Source organism: Lissotriton vulgaris, chromosome 10 (genome assembly GCF_964263255.1).
Source record: "Lissotriton vulgaris chromosome 10, aLisVul1.2, whole genome shotgun sequence".
Lineage (NCBI taxonomy): Eukaryota > Metazoa > Chordata > Amphibia > Caudata > Salamandridae > Lissotriton > Lissotriton vulgaris.
Window position 1 is genome coordinate 963,369,909 of NC_141698.1, and position 23,903 is coordinate 963,393,811.

At 44.1% G+C, this 23,903-nt stretch overlaps 1 protein-coding gene across 3 annotated transcripts in view; it reads right to left on the reverse strand.

The window, feature by feature from the left end:
- DGKB (diacylglycerol kinase beta) overlaps window positions 1-23,903 on the reverse strand; it is a 1,765,597-nt gene that overhangs the window by 1,370,718 nt on the left and 370,976 nt on the right. For all 3 annotated transcript variants that reach the window (XM_086941963.1, XM_086941961.1, XM_086941962.1), the window contains 2 exons: window positions 21,964-22,013; window positions 7,170-7,244 (listed from right to left, as the gene is read on the reverse strand). In XM_086941963.1, the coding sequence (XP_086798089.1) occupies window positions 7,170-7,244; window positions 21,964-22,013 (125 nt within the window). The remainder of the gene's footprint in view (window positions 1-7,169; window positions 7,245-21,963; window positions 22,014-23,903) is intronic.

Sequence of the window (23,903 nt, forward strand, 5' to 3'; positions counted from 1 at the left end):
ACGCTGATGACACCCAGTTGGTGTTTAAATTAACCCCAGAGAGTAGAGAACTTGCCACCAATTTCTCAAACCGCATGTCAGCGATAGCTACCTGGATGAATAACAACTGTCTCCGTTTAAATGGAGACAAGACAGAGGTTCTGGTAGTTGGAAGAGATGTCTCAGTATGGTCTCATGCATGGTGGCCCAGCAAACTAAGTGAGTTGCCTACTCCTGTGGAGACGGTAAAAAATCTAGGCGTTATGCTGGACGCTGACCTCTCTGGTAAATCACATGTAAATAAAGTGACAGGCAAATGCTTCGGCATATTAAAAGTGCTTCGCAAGGTACTCGACCTCCTGCCCACCGAAGCCAGGAAAACCATAGTCCACGCTTTAATAACACCTCATCTGGACTATGGTAATGCTCTCCTGTTAGGCCTTAATCAGAAGGGACTGCACCAATTACAATGTGTTCAGAACTCAGCTGCGCGGCTGGTGCTTGGTCTCCCAAGAAAAACTTCCACCAAAACTGCGCTATTCAAACTCCATTGGCTCCCAATTAAAGAGAGAATCATATTTAAAACTCTCTGCTATGCCCACCGTATTGCCCAGAACAGAGGTCCCGACTACCTGAAAAGTCTCATCACCATCTATCGCCCGACGAGAGATTTAAGATCGTCAGGCACGATGCTATTTAAAACCCCTCGCATCACAAGAGCCAAAATGGGAGGAAGATCTTTCCGCTTTTTGGCCACTAAACACTGGAACGCACGTCCGCTCCACTTGCGGATGGAGCCTTCCGAAATGAGATTCAGGGCAAAATTAAAAACTCACCTGTTCCCCAAACAGTAACGCCTCTGCTGAGTTTCCTGACTCCTTTCCTCTGGATTGTTTTGCACTAGCAGTTAGCGCGGGGATACACAGTTTTGTGCAGCCAGGCGCTCAATAAATGTTTTTATTATTATTTATTATTATTATTACACACAGTACGGGCCTCCTGTTGGTGTCCAACAGGGGTCAGTACCTTTGGTGCTGTTGGAGCTGACTAGTCTATGGCCCATTTAGTTAACAGACTCACTTGAAGAAATTTAACTTTGTTGACTCATTGTTGAGGGTCTCAGAGCCCTCTCTCTCCTTTCTAAGGAATTAACTTTGCATATTTTAATTGCCAGCTCTGGTTTAAAATAAGTTTCTTAAAGCAATGTGTCAATTAAAACATCAAAGCACACAATAACTTATCAGTCACTTAAAATAATGAGACAAAGCTCAATGCTGCAATTAATGTAAATACACAAACGTCACTACATGTTCACATCACTTCAGGCTACCCTTACCCTTTAAAAGCACATTTCTCACAAAAAAAGTTTGATATTCACGCCCTAAAGCGCAAACCAATGTAGACAGGTACCAGGCCGAAGCAAGGGAGAGAAGCTGCATGCCCAACGGGTACCTCCCAAAAGCGTGGTTAAAAGGGCAGCTCTGTGCGTTCCTTTAGACTCCACATAAACCTCTGTCACTTATGACCCGTGCGCCTGCCAGCCCAAAGCCCCAGTTCACCGAGGCCCTCTGAGGGAGATTCTTTATTTCTGTTTGCAGCCTTAGCCTCTGAGGCATCTGGCTGAACCGTACTCGCACTGCCACACCGCCTGTGAATGATGGCTGGCGCATTCCTTGGTGGCAGATGTTGTGTCCTAGCCGATGGGGTTAATCAGCTGGAGACGTTCTAGTCACGTGACCTTGTTATAATAAAAAGAGTCTACGCACGCACGTACGCCAGTGAGGCGACGGCGAGCAAGACAAGCAGAACAAACCAAGCCGGCCTCAGTGTCCCTTAATTGTCTGCACTAAGTGTAGGCCCCTGTGCCCCCAACAGTCCCTGACACATGTGTTGTGCAGTCCCGCACAACATAACAGCAGGTTCGCTGCTGAGGCATAAACCCCGGGGCAGTGCAGACACAGGAATGTGGTGGCAGAGCCCAGGCCTGCGTTAGGCCCAGACTGGCAGCCTTGAATGATGCACCTGCAGCGGTGGGGGACTGACATTAGGTGTCTGCAGCCCTCCTGGAACCAGTAACGTGCAACCCATGTGTGGGCACTGTGGTAAAGCCTCAGAGTCGGTTAATGTAAATCTGTTTTATGGAAATTTACAAAATTAACATGTATGCATTGATTGTCACAAGATCACACCAATATTTCAGCAAACATTTAGACGTTCATTCGTGGTTAACTCTATTGCTATGTGGTGCTTACTGAATCGCATTTCTTCTTTGAAGGATGAACATATTTGACGCTTTTGCCCTAAAAGAGATTTGTACGTCACCGTAACTTGCATTGAATCCCCAGCTGGGATTTTTACAGATCCTTGTTTCAAATCTAGAGTCTTGAGATGGCCCAATGCAGAGCTGAGCACCTTTTGGTGAGTTTACAAAGTCTCACGCGCATATATATTACGGGATTTCGCGAGGCAGTAATAATCCAGTTGTAGTTTGTAAAGCACGTACGATGTTGGAATGGTGTTGATAAAATTTGAACACGTTTTCTATTTGGGGCAAACCCACCTTATCCACCCTACGGACCATGATAAGGAGCTGTATCCCAGACCATCTCCTCTCCTCTTTAAGGCACACACACCTCTATAAAATAAGATCGAACCAGTAACCCTCAAAGAAGAAAGCTGTAATGGAAGCAGCCCTCTGGTTGAATTTGTTCTATATCCATTAAAGGTGTGGGACCTGAGTAATTGCGATGGAGCGCTGTCACTGTATACATCTCAGCACTCACTGATGTGTTGAGATTGTGGCATTCACACTTGTGCCACATGAATGAACACCTTGCACAATAAATTCAGCTGGGCTCCTTTACTAGGAGTGAGACTCTCTGGTTCCCCATAGTAGCCACTGTAGGCACTTTGGTGGTAGGGAGTCATACAGTACATAAGCCTATGTGGGGTCTGGATTCACTTTTAAATATGTTTGTTAATATTGTTCTCAGCAGTGACAGATGGTTTGTCTGTCCCCAGCTCCCAGAACATGAATGCACATAATTGCACGGTTAGATTTGTACACATAGCATAAAGTCTCTTATTCCCATTCATCGAGCAATCCATCAAGCCACCCGGGAATTAAATAAAAGTCCATTCGGTAGATCTATGTTTGATCTTCAGAAGGCCTTTGTCTGTTTCTCCTAAATAATACATCTGATTTTAAACTGCCCGCTTAGATCAAGCCTTGATTTCTGAATTCTTCTTTCTCTTTTTGCTTTCTTTTGCCCTCCTCGTCAGATGAAAACTGTGCCCGGGCGCCCACTCATATGTACATAGTTCTGTTGGATGCTGCTTAGCAGGCTACTCCCTTACTGTAGCTGTACCTGCTTCACTGGGTTAATCATTAGACTGATGTTCTCTCCATTTTAAATATTCAGATCACTGAAAATTAACTCTTTCACTTCGACGACTTTCTCTGTCCAGCTTGGAAAGTTTATCTACGAAGGCCACACATTCCTTGTAGAAGGTGGAGTTCATGATAACCACTTGATACGTTTTCTCTCCTAGTGACAAACATAAAAAAACTAGCTGTTTCAAGTTGGCTAATATTGACTTCTTTAATTGGCTGTCGATGCCATAGAGAACCATAAGCAAGCTTACTTCCACTTTCTGCTGAAGAATATGCAGTATTACAACACTTACCTCCTTCCAGTAGTTTTGGAGTGTTGTGCAGCTCACAAACATATGAATTTCACAGACCCCCAGCATTTTGAGTCCTTTTTCTTTGTGATTCGTGACAGCTTGTCCGGTGTCCTGTCACAGCACAACTCAGCACCACCACAACATCACTCCTGAACACCACAGCATCACTCAGGGCCACCACAGCATCACTCAGGGACAGCACAGCATCACTCAACGCCACCACTGCATAACTCAGGGCCAGCACAGCATCACTCAACAACACAACAGCATCACTCAGTGCTTCTTACACTTTTTAATTACAACTTCTCAGCATGCTGCACACTTCTCTACAGCACAGTTTAGAAATATTGGCAAAGTGAATTACTCTACCTAAACACTTATAAGACCCCACAATGCATAGCCAATAGGTCTCACCTTTGGAACATCATAAGTGTTTAGTTACCCAGCACAATAGCCTTCATTAAACAACATCAAGTGTTGCATGGCTAATCACGTATAAGGTCCCAAAAGTGAGACCTATTGGCTATGCCAATGCTTGTTGTGTCATGTTTTCACATTATAACTGTTTGAAGTGTTGCACAAATACTTCACTACTAACCAAAATGTGCGCCCATTCCAGACTCTCATCCACTTGTTGAAGGAGATTATCGGAAGGAGACCTAAGGTTAGCAATCATAGGATTCTGGAGCCCTCACATACCAAAGTGTCATGCTTCATCATTGGTTCTGCACCTCATTGGGCGGGCACTGCAATGCCCGATGGGCAACCAAAAGGGGGCTCTTTTTCTGAGATCTTTTTCCTATGTGAGTACGCTAAGGTGTGTCTAATCCTATAGTGAAAGGTAGTAGTGTGTGATGTGGTACAGGGTGTTGTAAAACAATATGAATTAAAATAGGCTCTAATTCCCTGGATACTTTTAATTAGATTCAGGGGAGGTAGGTCTGATTAAAAACAAAGTGAAAACTGAATAAGACATAATGTGTCACAAGTTTGCGTTATCAAGATAGGGTCAACATATTTCATGCCACTGTTGGTCCCTGAGGTGATCCACAGCATTTCATCAGGATCATAAACAAAGTACCTCAAGGCACTCTCATCAACGCACCCAGATCGCTAGAGGCAATATTACTACCAGTGTTAAGTACAAACACAGGCAAACATTATTATCGCCTTGGTGAACGGGATCCTAGTACCTCTCAGAAGGATAAACCACAGATAACACATTTATGAAACGAGAGATGCATATTACTGCCATAAATAGGGCAATTCACACATGCATGGGACAATTCTCATTGCTAGTTGCTAATAAGTATGTCACAATGAAGTGTTCAGCATGTATCATAGCAGTATTTTATTTGTGCACACCAACAAGATGCTGTATTACCCATTCAGCAACCAAAAAAATGAGTGTATACAACCAGAGATCGTGGTCACTAAAATGAGCATTAGCGCATCAGGTACCAATACCAAGCAATACAGGAAATTGGGCAAGATTTTCTATCCGGGCACCTGTAAACTGGTGCCAAATGAACTGCACCCAACACTATGCTTAGGATTGTATCTATTAGGGTAAAAAGATAAACAGAGTCGGAATGAGGCCTGTCCAACATAAAACGAGATGAAACGGCATTGACTTTGTTGGTCCCTTGAACCCCAAGAAAGCTTTAGGCAAAAGGTTTATCCTAGTCTAGGTGGACCATGCCAACCGCTACCCAGAGGCCATCCATCAGTGTTCGATGACTGCACCTGTGCTGGCCCGGGCCCTAAAACATGACATTAAGGGTTTTTCACTTCCAGGACATGTTGAAGTACTTAAATGCACATGAGCTAAAAATACCATGCACCCTGCACTATGAGCCTTTAGGGCCTACATCAGGGGTGATGTAGAAGTCTTAAAAAGGGAGATTTAGGCCTGGCAAAAGGTTTATTTTGTAATTTCGAAATGGAAGTTTAAAACTGCACTAGAGACTGCAGTGGCAGGCCTATGACACGTTTTATAAAGCACAATGAAGGCTGCAGCCCACTAAAGTATTTAATTTACACGCCCAGGGTACATATAGTATACTTTACTAGGGACCTATAAGCAAATAAAATATACCAATACACCAGTATACAAATATACCAGTATAGGCCAATTTTACAATTTTTACGGGAGACAGCACAAGCACTTTAGCACTGGTAGCAAGGGTAAAGTCCACAGAGTCCTAATACCAACACAAATAAATTTAGCAAAACAGGGGAGTGAAAGCAAAGTGATTAGGGGGAATACCACACAAAGGATGTCAGGTCTGACAAGCATGTGCCCACATCTGTCAATAGATACACAGCCCTAGCTGTGCCAAGGATCTAGATGATGGGTGTCTGTGATGGGTGTGGGGCAGTTCACACATGTCCAGCCTGTTGTGATCTCTAAGGAAATGTTAAAGAGGTTTAACATAAATTACAACATCTGCAGAAGGAGAAGTGGGAAATTACCCTGCTATATCTCCTGCTCAGTCATAGTGTTGTGCCAAAGATAAGGGTGCCTTATGTGGGACTATGCTACCAAAGATCTTCAGTGCATGGTGAAGGTGAATTGGTAAAATAACCTTAGAAAACTCCATTGCCTCCACAGATAATCTGCGGTTGAGCCTTTATATAAGTTCTGGGTGCTATCCAGGTCATGAGGTCTGCATTGTCACATCTCTGAAAATCAAAACTCCTGCAGAGGCACATACACAGTTCTCAAAATCATCATACAGAACAAATATTAGATTGATCGGGGTATTCAAATTAGCCTTTCGTGAATATCCACTTACATGAAATAAACGACCAATGACACTAAAGAGAAAATCCAGTTAACAGTCCATTAGGCAGCGCAGGCTGCGACTTCAAACCCACAATTCACTATTGATTACTAAGAAGACATCAACATTTTTTTGTGTATCAATGTAAGATTGTCTTTTGAAAAAATAAAAATGTGCTCTGCCCTACAGTTTAAAATATTGCATCTCAAACTTCTGGCTCTCGTGTAACCCTGAGTAAAGGCCGTGCTCTATATCTCAGGATATTCACAGGAAAAGGAGGTGGGAGGTTAATGAAATATTTCTGAGAAGTTTATTTACTACTAATATCAAATGTGTTGGAAGGATTAGCTGAATCAATAATAGGTAGTCCAATACTGAATATTGGAATGCTCATATAATGGCCACCAAGCTCACATCTCAAGGTCTAAATCCTGCCTGATGTGCAGTAAGAAGATATTTTAGTCTCCCATTCCATTTGCATTGTTCTAAGGATTTCACAAAACAGTATACAGAGAGAGCAATTTAGTAGTAATATAATGTGTAATTCAGAGTTTCCTGATAAAAGGGCCCTGGTCGAACAACACTGATATGTAAAATGTATTTCTATGTATCTTAAATGAAATGGAAATGGGTTTCAAAATCACCGAATATATAAACTATAACTTTCAATATTCATACCGTCAAAAATTATTACAATGATGTTTTCATAATATTTACCGGGCTGAGTTCTGTAACGTCCCACTCAAGATACTCTGCAACATGCATCATTTGACAGATTATGTTTTCCAGCTCCTAAATGGGAAAATTGAAGACTCTATTTATTTAATTTATTATTGCATGATTTACATTTAGGTAATTTCAAATAATTATATTTAAGAAATATTGCTTACATTTCATTTCAGCATAAATTTTGAAATACAAGAATTTATAAATATATTGATTGACTAAATTAAAGCAGATCTGGACTGCCCTAAAATTCCTAATTTTTTAAAAGAGATTTGTCATAAGATATTTGTGGTCAAACTATTCCCTTTTCCTCCTGTAAAATACCTCTAGACAGGTGCCATGATTTAGATCAGCATCAAAATCTTCTATCAAGTTTAATTGATATGTTTCTTACTAATGCCTTTCAGCTCATTAGCTCTCATTTGAACACTTCGGAAAATGTTTCTTACAAGGCTTGGTGTAATTTGATTTGCGAAAATCGTAGGCTGGACATTCAGAACATAAAAGCTAATAAGCTAGCCATTAAAAGGGTTCAAATTTGGCAACCTTTACAAAACTACTTGACTTTACTGCCCTTGATAGTCACACCTAACAAACGGAAACAGGCAAGAAATCTGACAACCTTGTAGGGGTCTTTGATAAAGAATGTTATATATGTTTATAGCAACTGATTTTTTGGAGGTGTTCAATGTGTTCTTGCTTAATTATACAAATCCTATTATATACCTTATTTTTCTAGAAATCTTCCCTTGCATTTATAGATTTTTTTAATTTGTTATGTATGTCTTATTGTGTTTTTGTTATTTTGTTTGATGTTGATGTGCTAATCATTTTATTCCTTTTATTTTGGTTTGGTTTAGTTTTTTGAAAAAATTATTTTTGTATATGTTTATGATGATAAATGTTGTTTTCTAATGTTATTCCTTTGTTTTGCAAACAATAAACTGCACTGAACTAAAATCAGATCGGGGCAAAGTGCAAAATGTTGCTTCCCCCTAAAATCTCTTTTCCTATCTTATTTGCAAGCACAATTTCTGCAATTTGAGTTTTGCCAACACTTTTACATTTTTATTGTAGAATATTCATTTTTTTTGGCCAGAATACTCATGAAAATGTTGATATTTTTAATGGAAGTGAACTCATTTCTTCCCAACAAAATATGAATTTTCTTCTAAAATTGAGGCAAAGCAATATACGCTGTTACTCTGCAGTACTCCATAAATTGTGTGATTACAAAATTAGCCAAAGTTCGAAAATTTGGAAATATTAACCAGGTATCGTATGAAGTTGGCTTGGGTATAGCTCTGAAGTAGAGGTACACATATTGAAAATGTGAGGCCAGACTATTCGTTGGAAGGTTTAGGTAACAAACAAAGCTAATATCTCAAATTCTTAACTAGTTTTTCGGGCTCATAGCATTATTTAACATTTGTAGCAATGTAGCTTTCTCTATAAATGGAAACTTCTTTTTAGGAAATATTAATACGTTTTCTGTGTTGATAGACATGATGGTGCAGTCTAACATAGAAGATTGCTATGAGTTTTTCAGGGTGTGTTGGAAGTGTGAATATCATTGGCACAATTTGAATCAGAGCTTGTAGCCTTCAGAATAGAATGGTCAATCTGTTTTCGTGTGGGGGGGGGTTGCTTGATGAGAACATATTTAGTACATGATACATATGGCAACAGTATACAATGTATTCCTTCCCATAGAAGTAAGAAATTCACGAGCACTAGAGTGACTGCTTCTCAAAGGAACTACAATGCATGTAGCACAGGTTTATTACATTTTGCACAAGATTTGCAGTGTAAAAGTGACACTAACAGGTGCAACATCCTTATTATTGATTTTACTTTCCAGTGCTGGAAAGTAGCCGTAACTTAATTTAATGTATCTTCTATTGTTACTTTATGTTGCTTTGGTGAAGGTTCTCAGATGAACTACTAAGACTCTGTTCCATTGTTCATGCATTGTACATTAAATAAACTATTATTTTTGTTATACATTTTAGGGATGTGTAAATTAAAAAGTCTTACAGATCTTGGTTTGTCCTAAATTATGTATATTTACACATTACCAATATGTTAAAAAAAACTGAGAAGCTGGTGCCCCCTTAGATGCAGTCCAGCCAGTCCCCTGCTATGAGCCGCACCCCTCCATATGGCAATTTGCATCAGAGAAATCACCCACCTAACTAAACCCATCCAACAGCTTCCATAATCAGCCACGTCCTCTCTGAAGGCTCACCGACCTGCACCTGTTGTTGCATACTCTTGGCACATACTGGTATACATAGGAGGGTGTCCCTCCAATATTCACTAGTACATAGGAGGGACACCCGACTATATACACAAGTATATACGAGGCACATGCTCCTATATACACCAGTAAGTAGGAGGGTGTACATTGGATGGTGTCCCTCCTCTATACTGGTATGTCCTTTGTTGGACCTGGCCCTTTTTGCAGGATCATCCCAGACCGTTTTGCCTGGCTCTTGTATTTTTACTGACCTGTTGTTGGTGGTTTTATGACTCTGGGCACTTTATCACTGCTGATCAGTGCTAAAGTGCATGTGCTCTCTATTGTAAACTCGGTAAGACTGCTCTACACCTGTTTGGCACATTTAATTTACCTGTAATCCCATAGCACAGTGGTATCCCATATAAGCAGGTCCTGTAAATTAAATGCCACTGGTGGGATTGCAGGGCTGCTTGCCCCACCCACCGAAGTAGCCTTTCAAACCTGTCTTAGGCCTCTGCCGCTGCAGGGCCTACGTGCACAGTTTACTGCCTCCAGGGCGCGGCATATAAAGTGGTTGCCACACCTGCAACTCCTTTTTTACTACATATAAGTCACCCCTAAGGTAGGGCCAAGCTAGCCCTATGGGCAGGGTGCATGTAGGAAGAAGGTAGGACATGTGCCTTAACTGTGTGATATCTTGGTAGAGACAAACAGTCTATTTTGGTTTCTCACTGCTGTGAGGCAGACCTCTCATAGGGTTGAATTGGGTATTCCCTGATATGACCAAAACACATATTTACAAAATAGAGTCCTAGGGAAATATTATTTAATGACCCAATAGTCCCCAATCCCCAACTGATACTGAAACAACAAAAGAGGAGACTACCGGTCAACGAACATCGAGACAAAAGAGATTGGATAGAAAGTCTTGGGACACAAAGCAATTCACGTTCAGCCTCACTGTGTTGAGATGAATCCCATCAGCCCACCTCACTGGCGTAGCATCGTCATCTGGAAATGAACATGGTTATACGAATAAGTGCAGCCCACACCTCTCAAGGGGGAGCCACGCTGCACTTAACCCTTTCGCTGCGGCGGCTATTCCGCCGCAGCGCTAAAGGGGCGGCGCGGCCGCCGCATGCTGGTGACAGAACCGCTCCGTCACCAGCTACAGTTGAGCTGTGCTGGTGACGGAGCGGTTCCGTCATGACCCGCCCCGCTCATTAAGACTGCTGCGCAGGCGTGAAATCAGCGCCGCGCAGGCGCGGCGGCCGGGCCATGACGGAATCGCTCCGTCATCAGCACAGCTCAACTGTAGCTGATGACGGAGCGGTTCCGTCATCAGCAGGGGAGGGGTTAATTCACAACCAGTGATCGGTTCAGCCAAGATGAAATCTGAGACAGTGGTGCTAACGATTTGCAGTGCAAAGAAAAAGTAAATGTGAAAAGTTAAAAATGAATACTGGGACACACAAATGAATTTAATAGAAGATATGCTAGTGTCAAGATTAAAAACACGAGCTGATAGTTTGAAAAAATAACTATTTATAGCGATAGGACAAGGGTCGACATGTTTCAGCCTTATAGGTAGTACTAACCTGGCTTTCCTCAGGACCAAAAGAAGTTAACACTACTGCAAAAATTGTTACAAAATGTGAAAGAACATAAATATATTAGGAAAAAGTTGTTGCGCTACACTCTACCAGAACCTGTTTTTCACAGATACATTTTGGTATTCTTTTTCACTGGAGCTGCATTTCTTTTTCTAAAAAAACAAAATAAAAATGATTTAGTATTGTGCTCTGGTGCACACTTATTATACCAATCACTGTCTCTTATCACATACTGTCTGGGATAAAATTCACAACAGTAGTTAGCCCAGTCTGTGGCTAAAAGCGATGCAATTCAAACCACTAACAGCTAGATTCATCAAAGAGCCGTTTTGCGAGTCCTTAATAGCGATTATTAAGGAATCGCTATTAAGGACTTGCAAAACGGGATTCATGTAGGAATCGCTAAATAAATTGCGATTCCTACTCATTCCTTATTTGCGATTAGCAAATTGCTAATCGCAAATAAGGAATAACTCCCCATTCATTCCTATGGGCCTAAAGGCCTAAAGGCCCATAGGAATGAATGGGGAGTATTCCTTATTTGCGATTAGCAATTTGCTAATCGCAAATAAGATAGCGATTTCAAGGGTGCCAGGGGTGTCCAAAGGACACCCTGTAGCACCCCTGAAATGCCAATTTACACAGGTGTTGCGCACACACATGTCCAAAGGACATGTGTGTGTGTAACATGCAACAGAGAAAAATGGACTAAAGTGCATATTTCTATTTTTTCGTATTTACCACGAAGTCAGACTTCGTGGTAAATAGCAGCAACATTTTGCGAGTTTGCAATTTAAAATTGGTTAATGAATTGCATTTAAGGAATCTCTAATAGAGATTCCTTAAATGCAATTCCTCACAAATATGCGAATTCGCAAATAGCGATTTTTGCATTTGTGATGATGAATCCCAAATGCAAAAATTGCGCTCGCAAAGGGCCAGATTCTCAGAATCTGGCCCTTTGCGAGCGCAATTGACTTTCATAAATCTAGCTGTATGTACACATTATTTAATTTATTAATTTACTGAGTACTCACCCAGCTTTATGTGGGAGTACGCTTCACCTCACCCAGCAACTACTCGGTGAATGAGGCCCCGCTCTGTATATTTATAAAAAAGAGCACACAGGGATGGAAAAACTCATGTGCCCCCTTCTCATTTCATACACATTTATAACCTTATTGTTGATACAAACATGAACTAACCATGAACCCCCAGCAGAGGCCCAACATTGATAAAAAGGGGGGGGGGGGGACCCAGTAGCATATAAGGAAAAACCAAAAACAATTGAGGATGTACAGAGGTAGTGGTGATAGAATCACCCTCCAGACAGGTATGCAAAAACAAAAAGATTCTATCAGTATGAAAAAATGGGGGGGAAAATTCTTTTTTGTGTTTTTTCAACTTTGCAGTGAAAAGATGGTGAGAAAGACTCCCTTTGCAAGTGGCAAATGGAGAGCACTATGTGTTTTTAAAATACCCCTCACACACTAAGAATCCCTTATCAATCAGGAATTTGTATAGCGTGCTACTCACCCAGAGGGTCTCAAGGCGCTTGGGAAGGGGGTTCCGCTACTGCTCGAATAGCCAGGTCTTGAGTTGCTTCCTGAAGGTGAGGTGGTCTTGGGTCAGGTGGAGGTGGATGGGGAGGGAATTCCAAGTCTTGGCCGCCAGGTAGGAGAAGGATCTTCCTGCCATGGTGGATCTTCGAATGCGTGGCACGGCGGCGAGGGCATGGCTGGTCGATCGTAGCTGGCGGGTGGGCGTGTAGAAGGTCAGGCGGTTGTTGAGGTATCTGGGGCCCAGGTCATGGAGGGCCTTGTGTGCGTGGGTGAGGAGTCGGAACGTGATTCTCTTGCTGACGGGGAGCCAGTGGAGGTCTCTCAGGTGTCCGGAGATGTGGCTGTGTCGGGGGATGTTCAAGATGAGTCGTGCAGAGACGTTCTGGATGCGTTGGAGTCTTTTCTGGAGTTTGGCTGTGGTTCCGGTGTAGAGGGTGTTTCCGTAGTCCAGGCGGCTGGTGACGAGTGCCTGTGTGACCGTCTTCCTGGTTTCGGTGGGGAGTCATCGGAAGATCTTTTGGAGCATGCGTAGGATGTTGAAGCATGATGATAAGACGGCGTTGACTTGTCTGGACATCGAGAGGGAGGAGTCCAGGATGAAGCCCAGTTTGCGTGCGTGGTCCGTTGGTTTGGGTGCGCTGCCCAGTGCGGGGGGCCACCAGGAGTCGTCCCAGGCAGAAGGTGATGATCCAAGGATGAGGTCTTCCGTCTTGTCTGAGTTCAGTTTCAGGCGGCTGTTCATCATCCACTCGGCTACTTCTTTCATCCCTTCGTGTAGGTTGGTTCTGGTGGTGGCTGGGTCGTTGGTGAGGGAGAGGATCAGCTGGGTGTCGTCGGCGTAGGAGATGGTGTTAAGGTTGTGTTGGCGTGCAGATGGCTGCGAGGGGGCTCAAGTAGACGTTGAAGAGGGTGGGGCTGAGTGATGATCCTTGTGGTACGCCGCAGATGACTTCGGAGGCTTTGGATCTGTACGGGGGAGGCGGACTCTCTGGGTTCTTCTGGTGAGGAACGAGATGATCCACTCCAGTGCCTTCTCTTGGATTCCGATGTTTCTGAGGCGCTGCACTAGGGTGCAGTGGCAGACCGTATCGAACACTGCGGAGAGGTCCAGGAGGATGAGGGCCGCTGTTTCGTCGTTGTCGAGCAGGGCTCTGATGTCATCGGTGGCTGCAATGAGGACGGTCTCGGTGCTAAGGTTGGCGCGGAAGCCGGACCGTGAGTGGTCGAGGGATCCGTTCGTCTCGAGGAAGGCGGCAAGCTGTCTGTTGACGGTCTTCTCGATGACTTTGGCAGGGAAGGGGAGGAGCGAGATGGGGCGGTAGTTCTTGAGGTCGGCGGGGTCCGCTGATGGTTTCTTCAGGAGGACGCTGAGTTCGGCATGCTTCCAGCTCTCTGGGAAGGAGGCGGTGCTGAAGGAGCAATTGATGATGTCCCGGAGTTGGGGTGCGATGACGGAGTCGGCCCTGTTGAAGATGTGGTGGGGGCATGGGTCGGTTGGAGATCCGGAGTGGATGGTGTTCATCGTGTGGATGGTGTCTTCGGTGCTGACCGGGGTCCAGTCGTGGAGGGTGGTCGTGGGGGGGTCGGTTCGGTGGTTGGGTGTGTGGTCTATGCGCCGAAGCTGTTGTGTATGTCAGCGATCTTGCTGTGGAAGAATGAGGCGTGTGAGTCGCAGAGGTCTTGCGAGGGAGTGATGTCGTTGTTTCAGGCGCTGGGGTTGAGAGCTCTTTGACGGTGCTGAAGAGTTCCTTGCTGTTGTGTGCGTTGTTGTCGAGTCGTTCCTTGAATGCCGTCTTCTTGGTGGTGCGGATCAGCTGGTGGTGTTTGCGGGTGGCGTGCTTTAAGGCGGTCAGGTTGTCTGTAGTCAGGTTTTTTCGCCAGGCTTTCTCGAGGGTGCGGCAGTTCTTCTTGGAGTTCTTGAGGTCGTCGTTGAACCAAGAGGCTATCTTGCTGCCGGGCCTGCTGGGGTGGTTTTTCAGAGGTGCGAGGTTGTCAGCGCAGTTGGAGATCCACTGAGTGAAGTTGCTGGCTGCCTGGTTGGGGTCCGTTGAGCTTGCGGGAGGGTTCTGGCTCAGTGAAGTGGTGAGCTGGTCGGTGGTGATCTGTTGTGGGTGGTGGTGAGTCGTGGTTTTTCTGAAGCTGAAGTGGACGCAGCTGTAGTCTGTCCAGTGGAGTCCGGTGGCGTGGCTGAAGGAGATGTACTTGCTGGAGGAGAAGACTGGGTCAAGCGTGTGTCCGGCGTAGTGGGTGGGGGTGTTCACCAGTTGCTTGAGTCCGAGGTTGGCGAGGTTGTCCAGCAGGGTGGTGGTGTTGTTGTCGTTGTTGTTCTCCAGGTGGAAGTTGAGGTCCCCTAGGAGGATGTAGTCAGCGGAGGCGAGGGCGTGCGGGCTGATGAAGTCTGCGATGTCTTCGCTGAATTGAGTGCGAGGTCCTGGGGGTCTGTAGATGAGGGTGCCTCTGAGTGTGGTCTTGGGGTTGGTGTATATCTGGAGTTGGAGATGTTCGGCGGCTGTGAGGGTGTCGTCCGAGTTGGTAGTGATGCGGATGGTGTTCTTGTGGACGATGGCGATGCCTCCTCCTGTCTGGTTGGCGCGGTCCCTCCGGGTGATCTTGTATCCGTCCGGGATGGCGATGACGATGTCGGGCGCTGAGGAGGCATTCATCCATGTCTCTGTGAGGAATGCGGCGTCTGGGGATGTGGTGTCGAGCAGGTTCCAGAGTTCCACGGCGTGTCTGTGGATGTAGCAGGTGTTAAGCAGGATGCACTTCAGGTGGTTGCTGCTGGAGCTCGGCCTGGCTGGTGCGGTGCGGTTCCAGGCGCAGGAGAACTTGCAGGATTGGCAGGTGAAGGGTCCGTGGGTGCGTCTCGGTGTGGCTCGGCAGCAGCCGGGGGTCCGGCCGGTGTTGAGGGCGATGAGGGTGGCGGCGTCATAGGTCCGTCGGGCGGGCTGGCAGCTGCGGGGGCCAGGGGATCTAGCGCTGGGCGCGGTCCAGGCGCAGACAGGATTGTCTTTTGCGCGCCTTAGTGTCATGCTTCATCATGAGGGTCTTCCGGACCCTCTACGGGGCGGGCGTGCTGCGACCTACGAGCTACGTGGGAGCACTTGTATTATGATGGTAGGCTATGTGTGGTGTAAGGGTAGTGTAGAAGTGATAAGTGATAGGGGTGTAGGGACCTAAATAAGTGGATGCAAATTATCAAAAAATAAAAATTCCCTTGCTAGTGGAAATAATTATTTAATGGATTCTCTAGCTGGGAACAGTAAAAAAAGGGGGCGTTCATGTGGTGGAACAGAATATGTTAAACCACCTGGTCGACATGACATGTTTCGTAAGCAGTCCCCTACTCCTCAGGACCTCAAATGATCCCTACTGAAAAATACTAAATTCTAAATAAGAGAGAAATGCCTACGATCCTAAAACCTAATAGCAAAATTCGGCTAATAGGTTCTGCTTACGGGCTTGAGTGGGCCCCAATTAAGCAAAAAAATGGGGTGACCTGTTGCGGTCCAGTTTTTTTAAAAGTTGTGTGCCCCATGAGACTGTATCCTGGGGATCAATATCTTGCGGTCTAGTGGGCGCTTTTGATATTACAGCGTTAATCCTACACCTCGGCAGGGAGCTGCAGAGGGGTAGGATTAACGCGTGTAGATTGTCTGCTGTATCTTATAGTGCTCTTATGTTCGCTGATCCTCAGCTTGATCTTCCGTGTGGTGAAACCAATGTACCTTAGCGAACAAGGACAAGTGATCATGTAAATGACTCTGTCTGAATTACAATTAGTGTGTGTAAAGGAAAACTATTAGATGCAGCAAACAATAAGATCCCCAGACAACCGCTTAAATTACTACAAACCCTTAGGAGTCATTCCGAAACATCTAGTCAAGTAATAGTCATTCAGTTAAGCAGACAATTTTGTATATCTGGCTGTTGTTGACGAAGGAGATTCTCCATTTTTATTATCACTAGATCGTTATGACACCGGCTTACCCTTTTCTGTAGTGTACTGATTGCCGATATACTACATTTCCCATCAGGCTGACACAGCGTCTGGAAACAGAGCATGAGCACTGACTATGAGTAGTGTTGTGCCTGCTTGCACATGCGCGAACGTCCATACGTTCTTTCCAGTAGATAGCGCTCACACTACCGCGCAAGCGCGGAGTAGAGTTAACGCTATCTCTGTGTTTGAGCGTGATGGCGAAAGAATCAGCTGTTCTAAATTATCCAATAAACGGGCCTATTTAAGAAGGCTCTGCATGCCGTCTGGTGACGTTCCCTTTGGCTTGGTTCCTGCCAGGGGTACCGACGGACAGATCAGTCCTTCAGAGCCATTTTTTGTCTGTGTGTTTGTCTGTCTTACATTCCTGGGGTACTGATTACTTTTGGTCCCCGATTGATACCATTAACCTCGCATATCTTAGAAAGCACTGGAAAAAGGGCCTTAGTGTTCTCTTTCCTTTTTAACAATATAAGTGCCTCATGTAATATGTATGGTTGTGGAGGAGTGCATACCTGTATATGTTGTGATTCAGTAGAGAGGTTTTCCACTCAGGAGTTTCTAGGAGGTTTTTCCCCTTATGCTACTGGGTTCCCCCCCCCCCTGTTTATCAATTTTGAGCCTCTGCTGTGGGTTCATGGTCAGTTCATGTTTGTATCAACAATAAGGTTATGATTGTGTATGAAATAAGAAGGGGGCATCCCTCTGTGCTCTTTTTTATTCATATACAGAGCGGCGCCTCATTTACCGAGCAGTTGCTAGGTGAGGTGAGGCGTACTCCCACATAAAGCTGGGTGAGTACACACTAAAATAATAAATTAAATAATGTGTGCATAGTGCTTTGAATTGCATCACTTTTAGCCACAGACTGGGCTAACTACTGTTGTGAATTTTATCTCAGACAGTATGTGATAAGCAACATAGATTGGTAGGATAAGTGTGCACCAGAGCACATACTAAATCATTTTTATTTTGTTTTTTTAGGAAAATAAATGCACCTCCAGTGAAAAAGAATACCACTATGTATCTGTGAAAATCAGGTTCTGGTAGAGAGTAGCGCAACAACTTTTTCCTAATATATGTATGTTGTTTCACATTTTGTAACAATTTCTGCAGTAGCGTTAACTTTTTTTGGTCCTGACGAAAGCAAGGTTAGTACTACCTATAAGGCTGAAACATTTCGACCCTTGTCCTATTGCTATAGATAGTTATTTTTTCAAACTATCAGCTTGTGTTCTTAATCTTGACACTAGGATAGCTTCTATTAAATTCATTTGTGTGTCCCAGTAGTAATTTTTAACTTTTCACATTTACTTTTTCTTTGCACTGCAAATCATTAGCACCACTGTCTGAGATTTCATCTTGGCCGGACTGATCACTGGTTGTGAATTAAGTGCAGCGTGGTTCCCCCTTGAGAGGTGTGGGCTGCACTTATTCGTATAACCATGTTCATTTCCAGATGACGATGCTCCGCCAGTGAGATGGGCTGATGGGATTCATCTCAACACAGTGAGGCTGAGCGTGAATTGCTTTGTGTCCCACAACTTTCTATCCAATCTCTTTTGTCTTGATGTTAGTTGACCGGTAGTCCCCTCTTTTGTTGTTTCAGTTTTTTATTCCTTGATATGTCCTTCAGTGGTAATTCCTGACATTAGAGGGGTAGCGTGACCATGTTTGGTATGTTTGGAATAGTAGTGATACATCCTGCTTATTGGAGAAAGCAGATTTATTATTAGTATTTTATAATTGCCACGTTTAGAAGTGGGTGTATCTGTGTGCTGATGTGTGTTTGTGCCCTGCCTGGATCTGTATTGACCATGTGGTTCTGATTGACCGGGGAGAAGGGATGTGCATTCACTCCAGCCAGTCACAAGGGGGGTTGAGGTGTGTCCTGCCTTTCCTGAGTTTCTCAGCTCTAGGTTGAATAGACCTTGGCTGAATTTAAAGTAGCGGGAGGCGTTGTCCCTTGAACCAAAATAAGCCTGGTCTGCATTTGAAGTGGTGGGAGAAGTTGCACCTGCACCTGAATAGGGCTGTGCCTGCCTTCAACAATGCTGGGTCTGCCCTCCTGTGGTGTGACTGGGGCCTGGGCTGGAAATGTGAATGGGGGTGTTGGGCACTTCAACAGTGTTTGAAGCGTCCCCCAGAACAAAGACATTGGGACTCGAAGTATTGGGGCTGTGGCCCCATGAAAAGAGAGAAGACATCACTTGTGACTAGAGGATAGCTGTGCTGACAGGGAACCGCCACAATAACTTTTTCTTGTGGGCTGATCTGCTAGAGGGACTGCATCTATGCCCAAGGACCCTGTGTGCTGACCTGCTGGCTGTTTTCCTAAAACGGAGTGCCCTATTGCTCTCAAAAGAGCCCAGCACAAAAAGAGCGCTGTGGACTGCTCCTAGGGGCTGCTCTGGGTGGGAGGGAACGTAGTGCTGGTGAGGGCTCCAAGTTCCCTGTTATGTTTCTCCATGGTGGGGACAGGCTGAGCGATTTCTCTTTTTTCCCAAGAGCGCATATTGAGCGCTAAATTTCCTCACGTGGAGAAAGGGGAAGCAGCCCGGTTTTTCCTGAAAGCACCTGGTGAGTTATGTGCTGGGCAAAACCCCTCTGCTCAATGGGGTTTAGGGTGAGGAAGCGTTGAGAAGTTGCTGAGTGGCTGCTCCTAATGCTGCTGTGGCACAAGGCATTGCCTAGCAACCTGCCTGAACAGCTGAGGAGCTCAGTTAGTAACGTGGTAGAAGGCGGACCGATGAGGAAGGCCCGATCCCTTATGCAGTAGTATAGGTGGAAAACTCCTGAAGCCGTGCTATTTGACCCCGCAGGGGTCAGGAGACTACGGCTCCCACAGACTACGGGTGAGCCAGATTGTCAGTGCGACCGAGCTACCTGTCAGCCACTGCCCATCCTTGCATTTCAAGGGTGGCACCTGAGTACGTCTCCAGTCCCTACGGTGCAGGGGGGCATTGTCAATTTGGAATCGGTGCGGAGGAGGGTAAGCATGGTGCAGGCGTCCCTCCTAAGTTGACCACACAAGACCGGGGACGGTTTCCTATGTGCTGAGCCTGCTTGGGCCCACTTTTGGTCTCCACCACTATTGGACCACAACATTTGTTGTTAGCAGCTACACTGCATGCCTATGGGGCTGCCGGTGGCAATTTCTCTGGGGGAGGGGGACTGAGTTAGGTCTTTCTGCCTTCAGGGCTTTACTTTGGGATAAAGTCCCATGTTTCTAAATAGAGGCACATGAGTGAGGTGCCCTTTTAGCTAGGGGAGGAAAATAAACAACAATATCTCAACTGGTGTTATTTAAAAGGCAATTCGAATAGGAATACTGAAAGTATTACGTGCACAGAGACAAGGGGACTCAATTGTTTTTTGAAATGTGCTCATGGCATCGTATAATTAAAGGAAAGAGAAAACATGGGATATACAGTTGTGACAGCACTGTACGTCAATAAATAACAAAACAACCCGAATTGGACTTGGTGCTAAACATGTGAAGGGGACACAGGAAGAGGCGACGCAAGTGACAATTGTTATCAGCAGGAACGGCGCATGGTGTCAAGGTGCTTAAATACATACAGTGAACCAAATGATAATTGTGGCATGAAAAAAAATTGCAAAGCAAAAATCTTGGTAAAATTGAAGAGTCATTTGGATCTAGCCACACTGGGGACTGCGCCATCGATTGCGCTGAACGGTCGACGATGTTTCAATCCTCTTTCGTCAGGATCATCTTCCGGACTGGGTTGTAATTTGAAAATGATACTGAGAAGAGCTGTAAGGGTCAGAGCGGCTCAACAAGAGTGTGGTGAATCACATCTGTGGAGAACCTGGCTGTGGAATAGTATCTAGAGGTAGGTGCCCGTATTTAGAGGGGAGCGTAATGACCCATGCACGAGACCTATGAAGGTTCCGTCAGAGGCTCCTGGATTAAAGGAACCATACGCTGAGTGGAGCAGCGGGAACCGGTGATTTGTCAGATGTTGGAGGCCACGGGAGGTACAGTGGACTGTGCCTGTATTAAAGGACCCTCTTACTGATTCAATCAGCGGGGAGCGGCATGGACTCGCCACAACTGTGTGCAGAGTACCAGAAGGCGAAGACAGACAGCTAGAGGAGGCATGGTAATTAATATGCCTTCAGGGTATATTGTGATTATGTAATTTCTGTATACTGCTGATTATGTTCAGTGCTGGTGTGTACGCAGAAGGTTTCAATGCTATTTTTGTAATGTGTAAGTCTACTACTATAGTGCACTACTGATGTTGTTTATGTATAGTGTTTTATGCTAAAGGTAATCCTACCAGTAGTCACTGGTAACCCTAACTGTGAGGTTCATGACCGTGGCCCAATCCGCCAAGTGATTTAAGTAATCCCTGTGAAGTCATGACAAGTGCCTAGTGGCACAGTAATATATGTGATTGTGATTTAATGTATTTTTATGGATAATACAAAGGATATTTATATATAACCTTGTATGGACTCTTGTGGTGTGCCTAGTGTGTCAATGTCATTTGAGTGTGCCTTTGGGATAGTTCTGACTGCTCTGCCAAGCTACCAAGGGGTTGAGCAGGGGTTATCTTCAGGGTGTAACTTCCTTGCTCTGACTAAGGTGGTGGGTTCTGCCTGCTTAAGTGCATACCCTAGACAACCAGAAACGCCATTTCGAACATCCTGTATTATACTACATCATTTGTCATGGGAAGCAGAACTATTGCACTCAAGGAAAATTGGGAACCTTAGCTACTATTGGTAGGGGAGATATATTTGATTTTTGTTGACTTTGAATGAGTACAAACAATCCAGCATAGTATTCATATATATTATGGGATTATTGCAAACAGACTGATATACTTATGCTGTCCCAGGTTCTGATATCTGCAGTTTCTATGTATCTTTCACTGCGTATTTATTTTCCAGTTAACCACATATTTTGAATAAGTAGAACATTGATAGGTATTAGACAATAGATACAAAGTTAACATTTCTCTAGCCTGTAATGCCATTACCTTTAAGATTTCCAGTATTGAATATATGTTTAGATTACATTGCTCAAGCACAATAATGCCTTGAAGGCTTTGCTACGAACTGGTCACTTGTACAATAACTTGTTGCATGTTATGAAGAAAATAATCATTGAATTAGTATTGCTTTTTTTTAACTGAAAGATGGCTACAATCTCTCTCTACATTGTTTCTGTTTCGGGTTTTTCTCCTTCATGGAGCTTATTACAAGTAAAATTGTATTACACAGGTACAATGTAGAACCTTTTCTTAAAAAACATTAACTGAATTGCGTGTTCTTTCTCAAAAGGATAATAGTTTGTTCCAGGTTTATGGAAGAAGTTTATGAAAGAGATGTTTACCGAGCTATCGAGATACCCATTTCCATCAGTGTCATAGAGTCGAAACATAACTGGGAAGAGAGAAAATTGAAAATATTAGAAAGGTAAACAAAGCAGAATTCATGGACACAATTACAAAAATAAATCTTTACAAACCATAGGATAACAGTCCTTTCTTTGACAAGCATTATGTCAGTGTGCTCATTAATGAATGTAGAAAACTTTCAGTTGGATGAAAGCAACACACCCAAGGCCAGCTCCCAGTTATAGTAATTGAATCTCAAGTTTAAACTACACTCATATCCAGATAATGCGAACAAATGCACAATTGACACACATACTGTTCAAAAGGACACATATATCATCAACCCTTCAACATGTATTTGTTAACAAATAGTTTAAAATCAGCCAGAACCCTGACACAGTTGCTATCAATACACAGAACAAGCTAGATGCTTTCTTCATTATGGAAAAGGGATTCACACCCTTCGCCACACACAGCGTTGATGTCCTTTTCCCACTGGCTTCAGTATCTGACACATATACCACAAACACTAGATAGTTGGAACTGTCCGTCATCCAACTTTGTCCTAGACCTCCTTTCTCATCTTCTCATCCGGCCTCCTTCAATTTTATCGACAGAACCTCCACAACCAATAAGAACTTTGAAGAAGAAATCTCGGATAACCTCCTCTATTTAGCATATCCACGCTTAATTTCTTGGTACTTCAATATACCCATGTAGACCAACATAAAACATAGAATAAATCCCTCAGCACACTCAACACTCTGGACATCAAACAGCACATCACTAAACAAGCTTACACAAAGTCAGCATGATCAACCTCATTCTGTCAGTTTCATCAAAATCCATTGCAAGCCCAACAGACCCATTAACTCCAGGAACCACTTCGGCATCCGTATCTCCTTCTTTTGCTCATCATTCATCAAGGTAAAGAAAATAGACAAAAAATAATCTGTTACTTCAAAGGATTCCTGATGGATGTACTCCAAGGAGAACACATCTAGCCGACCAACTTCCTCCATCAGATGTTAACCTACTTCTTGAAATCTACCAAAAAAATCTTAAACACAACGTAGAACTCAACTCTCTTTTAGAATCACAACTTTCAAAACTGAAACTTAAGCACCATGGAACACCCAAGTAGTCTCAGACTGTTGCAAATGAATCTCGGACCCTAGTATAAATTTCCCGATTCATGCCCTTATATAGGTATACTTTATTATTTCCTTATATAGGCATATAAATCATTACCATATTTGGCCTAAACCATACAGCCCAAATACGGCATGGATACTTCCAGTAAGCTCCAAGAATTAACAACGTTTTCTTGGAAAAACCTGCCTTCAGCAGCCCGGGACTTCCCCCTGCTTGAATATTAAGTTCTCCTAGAACTCCCGGCGTTTTCCAAGAAATTAGCCTTTGAGTGACGTTATTAAGTCCAAACATGCGTCAAACTCGGCACCTTCAAAGTATAAATGTGCCTTGATTTGCCTAAACAAACACACAGTGATTTGGAGCAGATCGACTATCTACTTGCCCGACGCCCTGCAGCAGCAAGTGCCGAAGGAAGTCGACCCTCCATTCTCTGTAATTTCTGTCATTTCTCCTGCAGAGAAATCCAGCTCCAGTGTTTACAGGCTACCCTTGCGGGTATCTGGGAAATCAAGTCCCGAGAACGAGATACAAGACCTCCTTCTTTCTAGAACAAAGGTACGAAGCTGATTAGACCTCTTAGAGAAATATTGGAATCAGATTTCTGGCAGAGAACTCCTAGACTTAAACTCCTCCTCTTATACTCCCTAACTCTTACCAGACGTAGGTTAGGTACACCGGGGTAGGCGTATTCTAGAAGCACCAGTTGAGTATTTTAGTCATTCTTTTATCACTGTATGTATTTTATGTATTTTATACATTTTAAGCACTTTATGGCTTGGAA